The sequence below is a fragment of the Stegastes partitus genome, unplaced genomic scaffold, assembly GCF_000690725.1.
Source record: "Stegastes partitus isolate 25-593 unplaced genomic scaffold, Stegastes_partitus-1.0.2 Scaffold168, whole genome shotgun sequence".
Taxonomy (NCBI): domain Eukaryota; kingdom Metazoa; phylum Chordata; class Actinopteri; family Pomacentridae; genus Stegastes; species Stegastes partitus.
Genome location: NW_007577899.1, coordinates 573,907 through 591,628, shown reverse-complemented (window position 1 = coordinate 591,628; position 17,722 = coordinate 573,907). Strand labels below are relative to the sequence as shown.

The following is a 17,722-nucleotide window of genomic DNA, read 5'->3' as shown; positions in this document are numbered from 1 at the left end:
TTTTTTTTAAAGCTTTGGCTAACTTTACAGCGAAAACTTGACCTTTGATGCTTCTGGGACTTCAGCAGACATAAGTGGGTTTATGAGCATCCAGGAAATGACAGCAGGGCCGCCCTCTTTCCCAGCAGCCATAGGTGTGTCTGAACCTATTTAAAAGAGGGAGCAGCTGATAAGACTGTCACTCAACACTGTTACAGCCTCAGGAAGCACACGCTGGTAGCTGCTACAGTAAGTAGGTCTGATGTTTTCACTTGAACGTTCTGTGATTGTTGCAGTTGAATCCTGTTCATGTGCCAGATTGTGTGACGATAATGTTGACGTTTGTTAGAGTTTGTTTATTATTATTGTTATTGTGGGTGATCGAAGTTATGAATGAACTATCAGAAATTCAGGACATCCAGACAGACATGGTAAAAGACAAATCCACACATTTTGCTCTAAACACTGCATGTCAGTCTAACACATTTAGTTAATCTTTTACTACCATCACAGAGAATGCTCTGCTCTGATTGGCTGGAGGACGTGCATTGTTTTGAAACGATCACATGGCTGTGACGCAGGATCCTCCACTGTGGCGGGAAATGACGGGAACAGCCACAGATTATTCACTCCAGGTGTGCTGTGGCGCCTCACACCTGCTCTGACTGGGGTGCTCAGAGCGAAACCGAAACAGCTGCATGTTGAAACAGCTCACATGAATACGGACCAAATATGGTGTCGATTACGCTAAACAGAATCTCGTGACTCAGTTGGTTGTTTAAAAAACACATACCAACGCTCTTAATGCTCGCGTCATGTATTGCCACAAACATACTGGCCTTCCGCGTTCAGTCAGTTTATCTTACTGTCATGTAAACAAGAAGACGTCTCGTGCTGGCTTCATGGAGGCAACTGAACTTTAATGGTTTGCAGTCAGTGTCTATAGAACCTTCAGAGAGTCTTCAGTGTAAGTAGAACTTATTTATTTGACTAATCACACTTGTGCTGTGTGTTACGAGGCCTGTGTCTGTGTCAACATGCTACTGCTGCATCATGTTTCGTTGCTCTGACACCAGCTCCAGCACAGTGATGGGATTTCCTAGTAGTGATTTAATTTCTGCTGCGCGGCTCATTTAACAGTATCAGGTTGTTTTAAAGCGCCATGCCATCACCTCTTTCACTGATATTATATAATGTAGCGTCTGGGAGATTGAGCAAGCTGGGATCCATATGTGTAATCGTGAGGGTGGAGCTGAACAACAAGGGAAACGTTGTGATGCACTGTGATGGGCAGGGCTTCTGGTGTTGACCTGCTACGTCACTGCACAATGAGAGATTATTTGTCTCTGCATCATGCGATGAGTCACTGTTGTGAGTGAATGAACATTTGATGAGCGAGCAGCTTGTTTTGTGTGATCCCTTTGGTCAAACTCAGGTTAAATATCTATCACACGCTGTTTTGTGTACCATACTCCTGGTAAGCAGCTAAGGCAGCACCAGAAACTATATATTATACATGTTTATTTCCCTGTTTCCTCTACAGATAGACTGTATTAGCCAGTCAGTGGATCCATCATCTGCTTTCCCACTGAGTCAGACCACAGCTTGTCTGTGCAAGCACATGCAAAGTTTTGATGTGATGTCAGAGCCTCTCAAGTGCTGCATCTGCCTGGATGACTTCACCAGGCCTGCGTCCCTCCCCTGTGGACACTGCTTCTGTCTGGGATGTATCGGAGAATACTGGAGGATCCTGAAGGCCTATCGGTGCCCCCTCTGCAAGGCCCTCTTCCCCACCAGGCCACAGCTCAAAACAGACCAAACGCCGCAGCCTCAGAACGCAGCTTCTCCTTTAAAAGCTGGAGAGGTTCCCTGTGATTTCTGCCCCGCAAAGCGTCCAGCAGTCAAGTCCTGCCTGGTGTGTCTGGCTTCGTACTGCGACGCCCATCTGGAACCGCATTACCAGAGCGAAGATCTTGGGCGCCATCTTCTGATCAGCGTGGTGAAGAACCTGGAGGACTCCGTGTGCAGGCTGCACGGGAAGCGGCTGGAGAGCTTCTGCAGCAGTGACCGGGCGTGCATCTGTGCCATGTGTGCCCAGACGGAGCACAGGGGCCACCACATCATCTCCATCAAGAGAGAGGCCGCGAAGAAGAAGGTAAGGCCGAGAAAGAGCGTCTCATGGGGAACATTAGTGAGTCTGTCTCGTCACTGTGAAGACAGATCCAGTGTCAGAACAGAATGCAGATGCCAGATAATCCCAATTACAATACTGTAGATGCTAAACAATAACATCCTGTGTAGAGAGGGTTTGTAATGATTCTTTATAAAAGGTGGTGAAAAATGTTCTTGTACTTCTGTTGATGTTTTTTTCGGGCTCATTGGGGCGTTAAAGTTTACAACAGCTTCCACTGGCACACTGTGTTTGGCCACTTCAGTGAAATGAAAGAAGCAAAAGGATGTGAGGGGAGGAGGGGGGGAAATATAAACTTTATGTGTATGAAAATAAGCTACAACCCTGGAGAGAACATCTGGTTTTGATTCTAAGAAATGAGCAAAAACCGCTGATATGACCTTTCAACATTATTCCCATTTCATCACATATTTACACAAAAACCCTCCGATGATTAGACAAAGATCCCGATTACAAAAACAGACACGAAGCAAGTTTGAAGACGCAATAACTGACTCAGAAGCTTTCATGCACGCGGGTCAAAGATTTCAGAATCTCAAAGACGACCAGAGCAGGACAAGTCTCTGGTTTCTTGTTTTGTGTGTCTGACATGCCGACATGCTGTTTTTCTGCAGAGCATAATAAGACGGAGAAGCCTGAAAGTGCAGCGAGCCATTCAAGAGCGACAGAGTGAAGTTGAGAAGATAAAACACTCAGACCTCAGCGTGCAAGACAAAGAGCCCATTAAGCAGCTGCAAGAAGAAATCGCTGAGCTGCAGGAGAGGAACACTGAGCTGCAGCAGCTCTCACAGACCGAAGACAACCTGCACTTGGTACAGGTCTGCATCATCAATCAGTCTATCAAATTTTCTACATTAATTTAAACCTCTAAACTCAAAGCAGTTTCTTTGTAAGAAAAGCAAACATGCCTTTTGAACCCACCGGGGAGCTTTGTGGTTCAGAGGTTTAACAAGCGCTCACAACATTGCACAACAGCCACTGATGTTTTAATGCCGCCTCTCTTTCCTCTGCAGAGATTCCTGCACACGGCCTTATGACGGGACCGACACAACTCACAGGAGCAACAGAACAAAGTCATTTTATTCTTCAGTAGTCGTGCACAGCAGCATATTTAGTTTGCTTTAAACGGACGTTGTAAAGCTTCTTGTGGAGCGTTCAATGAGACAATCCACATCGCTTGTACATGTTTCCATTCAATAGATTGATTATAGATGGACGGATAAGGTACTGATATCATTTAACTCTTACTAGAAAGTGAATTCATACTTTTTCTATTGTCTAGTCCTTGTTGAACTGTAAAAGCTGTAAAAAAACAACAACAATTCTCTGGAGAAAAAAAGGATTAATGAGCATTTATCCAGTAAATCTGAAACCAGCTGAACTTGATGGTATGAATGTAACTTATTCCTGAGTGGATGATGTGACGAACGGTGCTTCAGTGTTGAAAAGGTTTTTGATTGTCTGAATAAAAGCAAAATGAATTCCTGTATTTATACATGTGAAAAGTGCATTCATGAGTAAACCCGACATGAAATCAACGGTTTTGCTTCCTTTGAGTCGTGCTTTTGGCTTATTAGCTAATTACAAAAGATTCCCAGCTGAACAGGTTAAACACTGGGTAATAAACCAGCCGATAATCACCAGTGTGTTCCAACAAAAACCTTCTGGCAAGTCAAATGTTTGATCTGTGTCAGCCTGCCCTACACGCAAAACAGCCTGCAGCCAGTAAACACATGATTTGTTTACTCATTTGCCAGCGGACGAGCCTCTTGATTTAAAAGGACGGGCCACGATGGGCTTTTGAGCAGAAATGAAACTTACGAGAGGGAGGAAGTCCTAAAGGAAGCATTTAAAGGGAAAGAAAGGTGGGAGTAGACAGAGAAGAAGGCAGACGTCCGTGAGAGAGAGAGCATCGCGACAGCTCAGAGGTAAGACTTCACTTTTAGGCATTTTAGAATCACAGTGTTTTAAATAGTCTTCTTTTAAAGGGACTGACAAGAAATTATAAACATAACATGCAGTTTACAGTTCTGTTTAAGCTGCCTGCTGATGGGATTCACTGACCAACAATATAATAATATGATCACAGTCAATGATCATACATGTTTTAGACTATTTTTATTATTTTTGGGACAATCTTAATAATAAATATTCCATAAGTTTCTGATGTTGTAACACCTGCTCATCTCAGGCTTTGGGTGTGTCACGATGAATCCCTTCGGACTGCAACACAGTGTGATGTATGTGCTCACTGGTTTTCATTTCTAGGAAGGAAAGAAATTAGGATTTTGTAGTTTATTGTAGATTTGCATATAAAAATTGTATATTTTAGTTTTTTTCTTGCCCATGAAACACAATCTTGAACGATCTAAAACAATGAATAAACTCTTGTAGAAATTATCGAATTTGATCGAATTAAAATCAACCAAACTTTAATTGCAAACCTTTTTTTGTTTATGCAGCTTAGTGGCGTTTAAAATACTTTGCAGTATTGACTGATCAGCTGATAATAAAAAAAAGCTTTCCACACCTCTGGAACCAAATAACATCTTACTTCTATTGCTTGGAACACAAGAAAGCAGTACGACAGAGTTGCGACGTATAACCCATCGCTCTACATGTCACCCATGAGACTGGGTGTGGCATATTGGTTTAGATTAACTGCAGGTTCGAAGACATTGCAGATTTTAAAGCTCAGCAAAGCTTTTAAAACAACCCCTCCGAACTTCAATTCAGGCAGGCACGTCACACAAATTGTCAAAATGACATTTTATCATAGCCGGAAGCCACTTGGTCTGGTTTGGCTGATAACGTCTGAGGTTATTTTTAGATGGCTGACTCTATCCTAAAGAGTGAGCTCAAAAACTGGTCTTTTTTCCTTCTTCACTAATCTCTGCAAGTCTACTTTCACTTAGTTCACTTAACATTTGATCTACTACAGACTAAGACGCGTAACTGCCGTGATTTCCGGCTGATAGAGACAAACTTTATTGATCCCACAGTGGGGAAGGTTCCCCGTTACAACAGCTCCAAAAAGAAGAAGTGTAAAGTCAGTGCAAGAATAATTTAGAAAACCTTATATACAGAGGAGGATATTTTAGGAAGACTAGATACACACAATGAAGCAGTAACAGTTAAGCTCTGTGGTTCTGTCTTGAAGCAAAAATGGCCCCTACGATTGGATCGCCCTGCCAACCCTCCGCACTGGAGAAGCATCTAACCTGCTCCATCTGCATGAAGGCCTTCAGGGATCCCGTCACTACAGCCTGTGGTCACTCCTTCTGCAAAAACTGTCTTCGCTGCAGTTTTCAGTACCATGACAGGGCGTGCCCGCTGTGCAAGACGCATCTGAGCAAAGCCCCTTGTGTCAACATCGTCCTGAGAGACCTCGTCAAGATGATGAAGAAGGAGAACGGCGAGGTGGCGACAGCCGACGAAGTGGCCTGTGATGTTTGCATAGAGAAGAAGCGGAGGGCCAAGAAGTCCTGCCTGGTGTGCCTGGCCTCGTACTGCGCCATCCACGTGAAGAGTCACTATTCGACTAAACGGCTGAGGGGCCACAAGCTGGTGGAACCTGTGGAGGATCTGGATGAGAGGGCCTGTTTGAAGCACGGACGCCCTCTGGAGCTGTTCAGCAGGAGGCAGCAGACATGCATCTGTGTTCGATGCATGGAAGCAAATCAGCCGGAGGTCGTCTCCACCGAAGACGAATGGGACAACAAGATGGTGAATGAACATTTGAAGGCGCTTTAATGTTTGATTTGAAGTCTTAACAGTGGTGGAGCTACTTTAACCTGCTACGGTATCTTGATCACATATGATGGAAATTTGTCCACTTTTATATCACAGTGAATGGAAAGAACAATGTTTGATGTTTGCTTTTTGTCTACACCAGACTGAAGTCGACAGCAACAAGGCAGAGCTGAAAGAGAAAATCAAACAGAGAAAAACAAAGTTGGATGAGATCACTCTGGCCCTAGAAAACTGCAAGGTAAGCAGCAAGAGAGACAAGATATCCTGGATTCAGCCACTCTGTTGAATAACTATGTGGTAACTTACATGTCTTCTAAAGTCTCCCTAAAATCAGTCAGGTGATATATCAAGAATGTTTATTTGCAACTGACTGAACAGCAAATCTGTTCCAGGAATTTAACTTTGAAATGTTCCAGATCAAGTTATCGCAGTTTCAAAAAAAATAAAAAGATGTTTCCTGTTGCAACATTTCTGCAAGTGTTGAAATCAAGTCAGAGTACAACCTGCAAGACAATAAAGATAAGCTGGAAAGGCAATGATGGTTTTGTCCCCATTTTCAGGACCAGCTGCAGAGGGAGTGGTGCGACATCGAGGCCGTGTTCACTGCTGTGCTCGCCATCGTGGAGGAAGCCCAGGCCACGGTGCTGCAGCCGCTCAAGGACCGGAGGCAGGTTCTGGAGAAGGAAGCAAAATTCCTCAAAGACGAGTTGGAAGCTGAGATCAACAAACTGCAGATGACCATCTTAGAGCTGGACGATATATCTGCACTTGAGGATCACATCCTTTTCCTGCAGGTGAGATCTCAGTTTACGACAAAGAGAAAATGTGCATCACTAGATCTTCTTCTCGCTGTTGGTTTATCTCTCCATCACCTTTCTGTGTCTCAGAGTTATCCATCGATGCAAGACCTGAACAACATCACCGACTGTTCACATGTAGAGCTCGACACATCTCTGTCCTTTGGCAACATGAGAAAAACCACAACAGTGATGATGCAACAAATCCAACAGGAGCTGGAGAAGCTGTCCTCCGTCGGTAAGAGTCGACCCAGTGAAAGTTAAAAGCTAAGATGTTGACGCAGTGGATCTAAAACTCTTCTTTTCTTCACAGAGCTGAAGAGAATCCCAAAGTTTGCAGGTATGTTGTATATCTCACTTGCCCCTAACAGTATATATGTATATATATAAAACAAAAGGCTTAATCATGGATGTTTTAAAAATCTGTGACAGTGGATGTGAAGCTGGATCCGGCTACAGCGCACAGACGCCTCGTCGTCTCTGAAGATGGCAAACAGGTGAAAGACGGAGGAAAGGACCAGAAAGTAGCCAACGCCCCCGAGAGGTTCGATCTGTTCGGCGGCATCCTGGGCGTCGACAGCTTCAGCTCCGGGAGGTCCTACTGGGAGGTGGAGGTCACCAACAAGACCGGCTGGGATCTGGGTGTAGCGAGGGGCGACGCCAACCGAAAGGGCAGACTCAGGCTGAACCCAGATGACGGGTACTGGGTCACTGCGCTCTACGACGATGAAAAGTTTGCCGCCCTGACAGCACCACCACGTCGCCTGTCCCTGGAAGAGAAGCCGGAGAAGGTGGGGGTGTTTGTTGACTACGACGAAGGTCTCGTCTCCTTCTACGATGTCAATGCTCAGTCTCACATCTACTCCTTCACCGAGTGTTCGTTCAAAGATGAGCTTTACCCATATTTTAGTCCTCATGCCAAACTAGATGAGAAGAACGCCGAGCCTTTGGTCATATCTGCTGGGAGTCTGTGTGAGCAGGACGAGGCTCAGCCATGAGATGTGTGTATTTGTGCTGCAGCTTTGTACATCATCGATTCCTTTCCTCGTGTCTTAGTCTCTGTCAGATGAACAAAACTGTGTTCACTACAGCTTGTAGCATATATTTAAAATTCAATCCACAACCTGCAATAATGTGATGACGTTTCCTCCACCTAGAACTCCACACAAGATCTGCTGTAAATGGGGAAACTAACAAAGCTGCTCACCCAGAACGGGGATAAGAGTAAAAATGGTTTTTGTCCCGACTACCACCCACTGAATCTATCAAAAGGATAGAACTAAAGATTATGACCCACAACACAACTTATGAGGGAGTCACTAGTTTTGTGAGGGATGGTTTGAAAAAAAAAAAAGAAAAGAAAAACTTAATTCCAACATTCAGACACTCAAACAAGAAAATCCACCCGATGAGCAGGTGAGCTTAAAAACACAGCTATCCATAACAATGTACAGCTGTCCCTTTAGTTTTTATTTAACACCCGGGTGTGACACACAAACGAGTACTATACATATAAATAGTGACAGATTAGGTGATATATATCGTATACAACATATGTGTTAGACTTCCTAAAGGCTTAAATCCTGTAACTGAATGTTGGTTATGAAGCAACACCATCGATGTCAGACTGTAATCTGAACACACTGAAGCTTCAACACTGCAGGTCAATGCATTCATGGGTTTTTCCATAGTTACACCATATTTTATGAGCAAATAGAACTTTATGATTTCACTAGATTCAGATTTAAGGGACTTTGTTTATTTTTGTGACACTTTATATATTTGCATTTATCTGCACTTCAGAAATGTGCCTTAAACACGCTGCTTCTGTCTTTAACTGGTTTCATTTCTGTTTAAATAATACTGTGGGTTTGAATGGGATTGTGTCACTTTAGAGGCAATATTTTCAGAATTTTGATTTTAGTAATGTGAGTTATTGTAGTATTTGAGAGACATGTTTGTGTGCTTTTGCTCTTAACAGTAATCAACAATACAGTTTAACACGATGTAGTCACATTTAACACAGCGTTGAACATCTACAGCGGTAAACACGCTTAATGCAGCAGTGACATTCATAAAAACATCTTAAAATACGAACAGGGAACATTTTGTTGAAGAACATGTACTTTTTCCTTTAATAGTTAAAGATAAGATAAGATAAGATATGCCTTTATTTATCTCACAGTGGAGAAATTCACGTTGTTGGTAGCAGCATTAACACAGAGATACACATATATGAGAGAGAGAGAGAAAAAAAAAGCATACTGAAACTTAAACTTTATAAAATAGTCTTTTAACAGGTTGGCAATTGTACTTTTACTTTAGTTTCTGGGTTATTATTCTACTACTGCAAGCAATGATGGAACTGAAAACTGACTGCAGGCTTGTTAATGGGAAATTCACCTTATGTACTTTAGCATCATTGACATGATCTGAGTGTAAAGTCTAGTTGTGGTGTCGCCTGTTTCAGTTCCATCGCTGTTACTTTTCAATCTGAAAATTGTCAGATGTTTTTTGGGATAGTTTTATGAATAAAAATAACTTAAAAAAAAAAAACATCTTGGAGTGTCGTTCATGGTTTCACGTTGACCAGATTTGTGTTTCACAACAACTAGAGGCTGACTCACGCCTGTGGTTAGCGGCTTTTATTCCAGCAGAATCGAAACCAATAGAGACTTTTTTTTTTTACCTTCGACATAACAGCAGCAGAGAGGAAATATTTTTGGCGGCAGAGAGGCAACAGAACACGGAACAAGACAAGACTGGAAGGTAAGCAACACGTTCCACACCCAGTGGTTTCTGTGTTCTCGTTAATTCTAACGAACACGCTGAATGCAGTTTGTCAGGTCTGTTTGATTACATGATGATGGAAAAGAGCCTTTAAAGAGTCGTACCAGCTGCAGCGGTGTCTCACAACCGCATTACAGTTTTTCTCAGTCGCTTTGGTTCATTTCTCAGATCAGAATTGAAATTCTCAAAACTTCCAGTCGTCACATCGTTGTGTCACTTGTGCACATCAAAAAAGTTGTGAGTGTTTAAGTTGTGAATGCTTTGGTACATCCATGCAAATGATTGTGTAGAATTCTCTGCTGTTGTCGATTGCTTATGTCACGCTGATCAACATGTATTATGACGGGTCTCTGTTGAATAGTCTCACCCCCACAGCATTTAGGCGTTAGTTCATCGTTTAAGTCTTTACATGCAAAACGGTTGAACAAGTTTCTTTACAATTACGTTAGACTTTTTTCCCCCCTAAATCTGTCCTGAATTGGTCAGTTGCTCCCAGGTGAGTCCTGACTTTCTCTCATGAAGGGAAATGTGTGGAGCATCACATACATCAACCAGTTTTCTGAAATAGCTCAAAGGTGCATCTTATGAACCATCACCAGGCAAGTATATAGTAGACTGCACTGTAACTCCTACAGAACTGCAGTTTTCCCCCCAGGAGACTGTCCTGTGTTCACATTTCTACTTTCCTCTATGGAAATATGCAGTGCTGTCTTTTCCTGACCTTTTCTTAACCCTCTGTCAACAAATTACAGCACAAACAGCAAAAGCCTAAATGTGAATCTTGTCCAGTCTCTTGCAATCAATCTCCCACATACACGAAGGTGTAACTCACAATTTACAATAATCGTCATCAAAACTTTAGCCATAGTTTACATCAGAACATCCCTCCAGAGTTCACCGTTATACTGACAACATGACTAAACAACGTGACTGATTTATGCGTACACACCGACACAAGGACTTCATTCTTCACTGTGATGCCACTGACATGTTCATTGACACTGATATTTAGTCTTGAGAGATGAACTAAGGATTTTGAGCACCTAACTGCCTTTTGCAGGTAATCCATGGTGTTTTAGTACGAATTCTTTAGAGCAGGGGTGTCAAACTCTGGCCCGTGCGTCAAATCTGGCCTGCTTTGTAATTATATTTGGCCCGCGAGACAATACCAAATGACTACTAGAGCTGCCCCCGATATTATACTGTACAGCACATTCACCGCTAATACTACAAATCCCATAATGCCCTGTTGTTGTTTTGACACGTCGATCAGGACAGGACCCAGAAACTCCCTCTCCTCTGTGACAGTAGGCATAGCGACTTCACACTACAACTGTGCCATTGATGTGTTTTTGTATTTATAATTGGATTTTGCATGTCTCCACTATTAAGTTATATATAATGTATGGGAATATTCAATGTTAAAGCAAAATTAGTTTCGGTCCATATTAAAAGGTTCATTTGTTCAATGTTGGCCCGCGACTTTGTTCAGGTTTTAAATTTTGGCCCACTGTGTTTTTGAGATTGACACCCCTGGTTTAGAGGAAGGCACTTTCTGTTTTGCAAATGTCCAGGATGATTCGAGAAATGTACCAAAGCGACTGAGAAAAACTGTAAAAAAGCATCGACCTAAAAACCCAATACAGACGCTTTTGTTCATTTTTTTGTTGTTGTTTAGTGAGTAATGTACGCAGCACCTATTAATTAGGACTCTTTCATGAGCAGCTTTTATAACTTCATCAAGTCTCTGGACTGCTCTCACACATAGATGATGTAATCTGTTAACTGTCAAATGATTTTTAATTCTACCACCTTAAAGTAATTCATTTTTTTTCTAAGTTATACATGATGTCAAAGTGCTGCAAGCGTTTGTGCAACACTTGTGAAGGAGTTTAGTGCAAATCCAGGCCCCAAAGTAAAAACACAGTGCCAACAAAAGCAAACACACCTGTGATTTCTAAACCGCCTAACTGCACGATTAGGGTTATTAAAATGCCTTGTTAACACCGGAACTCTGTGTTTTGGACTCGTGGGCTGTGGCTTTCTGCATGTCACAGCTCCACATGGAAAACAGTTACCGGAGAGTTTAAAGAAATGTGATTGTTAGACTCCTCAGATAGAAAGTGATACGGGAGGATGAGTGACTAAAGTTAAATCAGTGCCAACACAGCTGCAGCAGTAATGAGGAAACATAGAAGGAAGCGCGGTACCACTAATCAGAGCTGCAGTGATTGTCCTCATAAAACGATGCCACAGGCAGTGAGCTACTTGCACAATCAGACAGCGTGAAGAAAGATGCATAACGCAACCTCTGTGGATGGTGTTCAAGAAGAAAAAAAAAAAAAGGGCCTCTGGTTGCTCTTAAGCACAAAAATGCAAACTGAAACTTTGCCAACGAGAAGATAACAGTATTGGAACGGTCTTTGATCAGATCTCAGGAAAGTAAAACAGTAAAATACTCAAAGGCTCTTGTTTATCCTCACATGTGAGCACTATAAATGTAGCTTCTCAAAAGTCTGAGGCTCATTTTTAGAGCAAGGTGCACGAACATCCTCTGTATCGGCAGTAACACGTTCTGTCAGGGGAACAGGAAACAAAACTAGCAGCAACCACAGAGCACGACAATGTTTGCAGAAATGAGCCTCCAGGTTTGCCAGTGCTGCGGCTGGTCCAAAGTGACGTCCTACCACGGCCTGAGAACTCACCAGGGCATGAACGGATGCACGCCCAAGGGTCTGAGGATGGCCGAGTCGGACCAGCAGCACATGTGGCTGTTTGTGGGAGCGTCAAGCACTCAAGCAGACATCAAGCTGGATGTCCGCACCTCCATCAAGACTGGTGGGTTTTTCTTTGTTTCAGACAGATGATTTATTACATGTTGTGCTCGTTAGTCAACATCCTTTCATCTACAAATCAGGAAGGCGAGATCAGTGGAATAAGACGAGCAAAACATCAGCTGGCTTTAAGAATCCTTTAAATTCAAAAATGCATTGTGTCTCCAACAGACACAGCAGAATACTATTCAGACTTGAGCCTCCAGGTTTGTCACTGCGGATGGACAAAAATGACGACTTATCAGGGCCTGAGAATTCATCAGGGGAAGAAGGGATGCACAGCGAAGGGAGGGAAGGTCCCAAAGAAAGAGCAGTACGACTGGAACAATCCGTACGAAGCAGAGGTGGATCACAGAAAACATGTGCCAGCTGAGAGAGTCGTCATCAAGAAGGAGGTACTGTGCAAAAAACCTCAGATCTCCCCATGTGTGATCAGGTCTTTGGACTTAAATCAAGATGGTTTCGTTGTTTCTGGTCTAAATGTATTATCTCCTGCTTTCTGATTTAATTTGTCACGTGGCTTGTCTTGATAAGCTGCTTTGTCTTTTAGTTATTTATTGTGCTTTCAACTTTCCTCCTTAACCCGACAGAATTTGCCACCGAGGAGGAGCAGCAGCAGCGTCTCAGCAGCCACCACAGTCAAGCAGGAAGACATGTCACGTAAGTACAGGATTACAACTCAGACTAAGGGAGAGTTTGTGTAAGAAGCTAAAGCTGGAATCGTCTCTCACTGCAGCTTCTGCACGACGCTCCTCCCAGAGAGCCCTGAAGTCAAGCCAGCGGCGGCAGCAGATCTCCAGCCTCCTGCAGGTGAAGCAGATTCAGGAGGAGCTGAACTTGTCTGGCAGCAAAGTGAGCACAAAAAGTAACATGAATGGAAAAATGATCTTTCAGGTGAACAGGCCAGTGAGGGAGCATCCAGCATCGACGGTAGGACACTGGAGCATCGACGGCTACACTGACTATACAGCAAGACCAGTCAAGGAGGAGCCCAAATCACGTCTGTACAAACTGAATTATTAATGACAAGGTTTGGTAAATTAGTCGGAAAAGTTCAGCTAAAATGCTTGAAAATCTTTTATTCCAGCATTTGCAGCTCCACAACAGTCTCTCCAAAGAACCACGAGGCAGCTGCAGGATTTCCCTACAGATGTGCAGGTAGAGCCCATTTGTTGAAATGACTTTACTCTGAAATGGCACCACTATGTACACACATAATACAATATATATATAAATATCTGTTGTGTCTGTCAGATGACTAGAAACATCAGGGAACCTCCAACCCTGGTACCAGCAGTCCGGCCTAAGCAGAATCACAAGGAGGGTCAAACATCGTCACAGGTACTAAAGTCCTAAATGTTTAACACTCTGTACCACAATTTACTTCCAATAAGTTTTCATTAAATGCTAAACTGGCAGAATGTGGTAAAAACACACTGCATTTTTTTTCAATGTAAATTTAATCGACATCCTTCAGGTGAGGGAGCATCCAGCACCAACAGACCTGGGAGATGTAGTCCGACCTAAAGAGAAAAAACTACAGAATCAAACATTCTCACGGGTACTTTACTTCTTTTTAACCTTGTGTTTTAAATTGCATTTTTTTTAAAAAGCGCTTTAGTGACTTTTTGTCCTCATTAGAATACAGACAGTCGAGCAGTGGACGAATACTGGAGCCTTAAAAGCTGCATCGACAATGAAACCACAGCGGCTGCACTCAGGGAGAAGCCCAGATTACGTATGTGCAGTTTATTCAGGATGAGATTTTGCAGATCAGTTGGAAAAATTAAGGAACTGTGGTTAGTAATCTGTTTAAATTCTTGCATTTGCAGCTTCACAACCATCTTTCCAAAGAGTCACAAAGTCTGGACACAAGCTGCAGGATTTCTCCAATGATGAGCAGGTAGAGGAGAGATTTGTTAAAATTCACCACTTTAATTTTAAAAGAGAAATCTTATTCTGGTGTGTCTTTCAGATGACTAGAAATCTCAAAGAACCTCCAAATGCTCCACCCCTTGTACCAACAGTTCAACCTCCTGAGAACAAGAAGACAGAGACACAGGTACAACTCGTTTTCACTGATTTTTCTATCTTTAAAAACTCTGCAGATTGTGACACACCACTGTTAAAAAGTAAAATTCAATATGTGTTGAACATCTCTCAGGTGAACGGATCAGTCAGGGAGCATCCAAAAACTCCACCTCCGGTCCTGCCTAAGAAGAAGGAAACACAAGAGAGATTTAAATCTGAATTCCAGCGAAAACTTCACATGAAAGAGGACAAACTAAATGACACCAGACCAGCGGAGCCCATCTGTGAGGTGATGCTCTGCACGGTCTAGTCAGAATTAATAATAAGAAAGAATACCGAATGTTAAACCACTTGGAAAACATTCTGTTCTCAGATATCAGCTCAGAGTGTCGAAGATGCAACAGGTGCCAACAACCAATCAGCTCCTGCAGCAGCAGAAGTCTCAGCAAAGAAAGAGCCGACATCATGTAAGCAGCAGAACGGCTCATTCAAAACTGGAAATAGATAAATAATCAATAAAATAAGACGTTACTCTTTGTTTTGTACAGCGGATGATGCTGCACAGCCGGATTTCTCCTCTGGCATGAAGGTACAGTAAACTCCTGAGTGACAAGTCGTTGAGCAAAACCAATCTCTCCTCATCATAACTGCAACGAGCCTCTCTTCACTGAGTGTTCAACATGTTTCAGGTGAAGGAACTGGCCCGCATGTTTTCAGCTACCACAGACCAGGAAGCAAAGAACAAAGGACAGGAACAAAAAACCCCACAGGTAGCAGATCCTTTAAAAGTGTACGATTTGCTTCATGATTTGTTGCTTTATGTTTTGACAAGTGATGAAAAAATACAAGTATTATTTGATGAATGTATTCCAGGCGAAGCCACTGGCTCCAAAGTTTTCAGTCTTTGCTGAGACAGACGCAGCAGTTCAACCAAAGGAGAAAGACAAGGAAGTAGTGTCACAGGTACATTATTGGTGCTTCTATAGTCTTAAAATCATCAGTAGAAATGTTTGCTATCTAATACTTCAGCAGGTATTGACTGGATTCACTCAAATGTTTAGTAGACGTTTGTTCTCGGAGGATAAATCGTACTGTTGCTTTGTAAGATTAAACTGCAGTGACTCAGTTTTCAGCTTGTCCAGTGCTACGATGTCAGATAGGAGAAAACAATGAGGGTGGAGCTGTACCAGCATCTGAAAAACAAACCACGGCAACGCCACCTGGGGACCACAGTGTTAAATTTAAACCACCACCACATTAACACACAAGCTCATTAACTGAGAGAAGACAGAGACGTGGTCCAAATCAAAAGAAATTACATTTATTGAATAATTGATGGGATGAGTGATTGGACTCCTGCAGACAGAGTAACCGAAAACAAATCAAACCAGTGAAAATGCACACAAATATTTCTTTCATTAATTTAATTCTATTTAATACAATTTAAAAAAGAAACCCTTCCAGAATAAAATTAGCCCAGGGAGAGGAAAGTGGATGGAAGCCAGCAGGGAGGAAGTGGTCGATTGCTTAAGTGTCCTCAGAGCACCACAAACCACCAACCACCACAACAACTGCTGAACCAGCGTAAGATCGGTTGCCCTAATGCTCTTACACGAGAACGCCTAACCTCCACCACCACCAGCCGGCAACCTCGTCCACTAAAGATAATGATTATTTCAAAACCAGTTGGCTCAATCTAAAAGGCCGACTCAGCCAAACTAAGACAAACAAACACAAACCAGCAGCAGCAGCCGATAAAACCCTGGATATAACCGTCCTGGTTGTGCAGACTTGAGGGGAATCAGCAGCATGCACATCACACCAAGGCAGGTACCATTCAAACCTCAGCCAGACAGACACCAATATGAGGCCAACAAAAGACCGTCAAACGAATGCACGTCATCATCATGTGCATACGAATGAAGAAACCCTTAAAACAATCCTGATTACAACACTTACTTCAGAGTCACATGTGGCACCCAAGCAGAGACCAAAGGTGGCCATGAGGCCACAGGTGCTTTAAATACCCTTGATCAGGGGCAGGGCCGTGGGAGGAGTCCACCTCATTCACCGATGGTGTGTTCAAGAGCTGTCTGGAAATACCAAATTTGCTCGGAAACTGTTTATTTTATTTATTTATTTATTTTTACAGCTTTCTTAGTAACTAAATGATCTTGAACACAGTCAGCAAATTAACTGACTGCTAAGATATCAAACCCAAATGGATATCAAATAAAATGAATCTTCGACCAAATTAAATGGTAACATGAATCCAAATTCCAGAGCATATCACAATAAAATCATCCACAGATGTATTTAGTATTAAAATGAATGGAAACTAACTTTATAATGAGTCATATAAACTCTGTTTTTCACACCTTTACCTGTCCACCTTTAATGTGTCAGAACAAGAGCATCAACTCTGCAACAGCAGCCGCCGTCACAGAGGAGCCCAAACCATGTAAGATTAGAATAATTCACTCCCAATCTGAAATCTGAAAGCCAGCTGATCACGTTCTCTCCCGACAGCGACGCAAAGCGCTTTGAAAAAAGCCACAAACTTACAAGGAGACCTTCAGCTGCAGGTACAGCATCAACCTGTGAAGTCTCCCTTTTCTACACATGCAGCCTCTTGTCACACACTTTCTAAATGTATTAAGTTTATTGTTAATTGAATCATCATCTTTCAGGTGAATGGATCAGTCAAGGAGCCAAAAACTCCACCTCCAGTCCTGCCTAAGAAGAAGGACTCGCTCACTTTCAAAGCGAAGCAAGAGAGATTTAAATCTGAACCACAGCAAAAACTTCACCTGAGGGAAGGAAGGATGAGTGAAACCAGACCAGCAGAGACAGTCTGTGAGGTAAACAGCAACATTTAAGTCCATCCATCCGTTATCTATACACCGCTTAATCCTCATTAGGGTCGCATGGGGGCTGGAGTCTATCCCAGCTGGCTTAGGGTGAAGGCAGGGAACATTTAAGTTTTTTTTTTATTATTATTATTTTGGATTTACTCTTTTTGATTCATCAAATTCCAGATTAGATGGATGCTTTGTTTTGTTTTTTTTGACAGAAAGTTGCAGATCCAGCAAGTACCAACACCCAAGCATCAGCAAAGGAGCCTCCAACATCATGTATGTCGTAGAACGGCTCATTAAACACTGAAATCTGCTAAATAATCAATAAAATAAGACGTTACTCTTGTTGTTTTTTTTACAGCTGCACAGCCGGATTTCTCCTCTGGCATGAAGGTACGATAAACTCCTGAATAGCTGAGAGACAAGTGGTTGAGCAACGAGCCTCTCTTCACTGAGTGTTCAACATGTTTCAGGTGAAGGAACTGGCCC

At 42.6% G+C, this 17,722-nt stretch overlaps 3 protein-coding genes and 1 long non-coding RNA gene across 4 annotated transcripts in view; 3 read left to right on the top strand and 1 right to left on the bottom strand.

The window, feature by feature from the left end:
• Positions 1–181: 181 nt before the first annotated feature.
• LOC103355801 (tripartite motif-containing protein 47-like) lies at positions 182–3,708 on the top strand. The gene is made up of 4 exons (XM_008279717.1): positions 182–228; positions 1,523–2,134; positions 2,785–2,988; positions 3,184–3,708. Exons 2-4 carry the CDS (start codon positions 1,601–1,603, stop codon positions 3,205–3,207), a joined length of 762 nt encoding a protein of 253 aa, XP_008277939.1. The 5' UTR covers positions 182–228; positions 1,523–1,600; the 3' UTR covers positions 3,208–3,708.
• Positions 3,709–4,050: 342 nt separating this feature from the next.
• Positions 4,051–9,270, top strand: LOC103355800 (E3 ubiquitin-protein ligase TRIM39-like). Its single transcript, XM_008279716.1, has 7 exons — positions 4,051–4,098; positions 5,331–5,896; positions 6,066–6,161; positions 6,484–6,717; positions 6,811–6,958; positions 7,034–7,060; positions 7,153–9,270. The coding sequence occupies exons 2-7, from the start codon at positions 5,336–5,338 to the stop codon at positions 7,716–7,718; spliced, it is 1,632 nt and encodes a 543-aa protein (XP_008277938.1). The 5' UTR covers positions 4,051–4,098; positions 5,331–5,335; the 3' UTR covers positions 7,719–9,270.
• A 174-nt stretch (positions 9,271–9,444) lies between these two features.
• The window catches only part of LOC103355815 (neurofilament heavy polypeptide-like), an 8,513-nt gene continuing 235 nt past the window's right edge, over positions 9,445–17,722 (top strand). The window contains exons 1-23 of the mRNA XM_008279733.1: positions 9,445–9,489; positions 12,145–12,348; positions 12,516–12,739; positions 12,935–13,004; positions 13,081–13,154; positions 13,239–13,344; positions 13,432–13,502; positions 13,599–13,685; positions 13,822–13,905; positions 13,986–14,082; positions 14,177–14,247; positions 14,320–14,406; positions 14,509–14,664; positions 14,761–14,842; positions 14,924–14,964; positions 15,065–15,145; positions 15,249–15,338; positions 16,782–16,836; positions 16,905–16,960; positions 17,066–17,236; positions 17,449–17,509; positions 17,595–17,626; positions 17,707–17,718. Coding sequence (XP_008277955.1) covers positions 12,147–12,348; positions 12,516–12,739; positions 12,935–13,004; positions 13,081–13,154; positions 13,239–13,344; positions 13,432–13,502; positions 13,599–13,685; positions 13,822–13,905; positions 13,986–14,082; positions 14,177–14,247; positions 14,320–14,406; positions 14,509–14,664; positions 14,761–14,842; positions 14,924–14,964; positions 15,065–15,145; positions 15,249–15,338; positions 16,782–16,836; positions 16,905–16,960; positions 17,066–17,236; positions 17,449–17,509; positions 17,595–17,626; positions 17,707–17,718 — 2,010 coding nt within the window. The 5' untranslated portion in view covers positions 9,445–9,489; positions 12,145–12,146. The remainder of the gene's footprint in view (positions 9,490–12,144; positions 12,349–12,515; positions 12,740–12,934; positions 13,005–13,080; positions 13,155–13,238; positions 13,345–13,431; positions 13,503–13,598; positions 13,686–13,821; positions 13,906–13,985; positions 14,083–14,176; positions 14,248–14,319; positions 14,407–14,508; positions 14,665–14,760; positions 14,843–14,923; positions 14,965–15,064; positions 15,146–15,248; positions 15,339–16,781; positions 16,837–16,904; positions 16,961–17,065; positions 17,237–17,448; positions 17,510–17,594; positions 17,627–17,706; positions 17,719–17,722) is intronic.
• Positions 9,753–10,200, bottom strand: LOC103355799 (uncharacterized). The gene is made up of 2 exons (XR_520112.1): positions 10,171–10,200; positions 9,753–10,136 (listed from the first exon to the last, which is right to left on the bottom strand). It is a non-coding gene; the product is annotated as an uncharacterized LOC103355799 (long non-coding RNA).

Bases quoted from the DNA above. Each gene is read 5' to 3' on its own strand.
- LOC103355801 (XM_008279717.1), top strand. From the start codon at position 1,601: ATGCAAAGTTTTGATGTGATGTCAGAGCCTCTCAAGTGCTGCATCTGC. The intron at 2,135-2,784 runs GTAAGGCCGAGA...GTTTTTCTGCAG, and splicing joins GAGAGGCCGCGAAGAAGAAG to AGCATAATAAGACGGAGAAG. The intron at 2,989-3,183 runs GTCTGCATCATC...TTTCCTCTGCAG, and splicing joins ACAACCTGCACTTGGTACAG to AGATTCCTGCACACGGCCTT.
- LOC103355800 (XM_008279716.1), top strand. From the start codon at position 5,336: ATGGCCCCTACGATTGGATCGCCCTGCCAACCCTCCGCACTGGAGAAG. The intron at 6,162-6,483 runs GTAAGCAGCAAG...CCCCATTTTCAG, and splicing joins TGGCCCTAGAAAACTGCAAG to GACCAGCTGCAGAGGGAGTG. The intron at 6,959-7,033 runs GTAAGAGTCGAC...TTTTCTTCACAG, and splicing joins GGAGAAGCTGTCCTCCGTCG to AGCTGAAGAGAATCCCAAAG.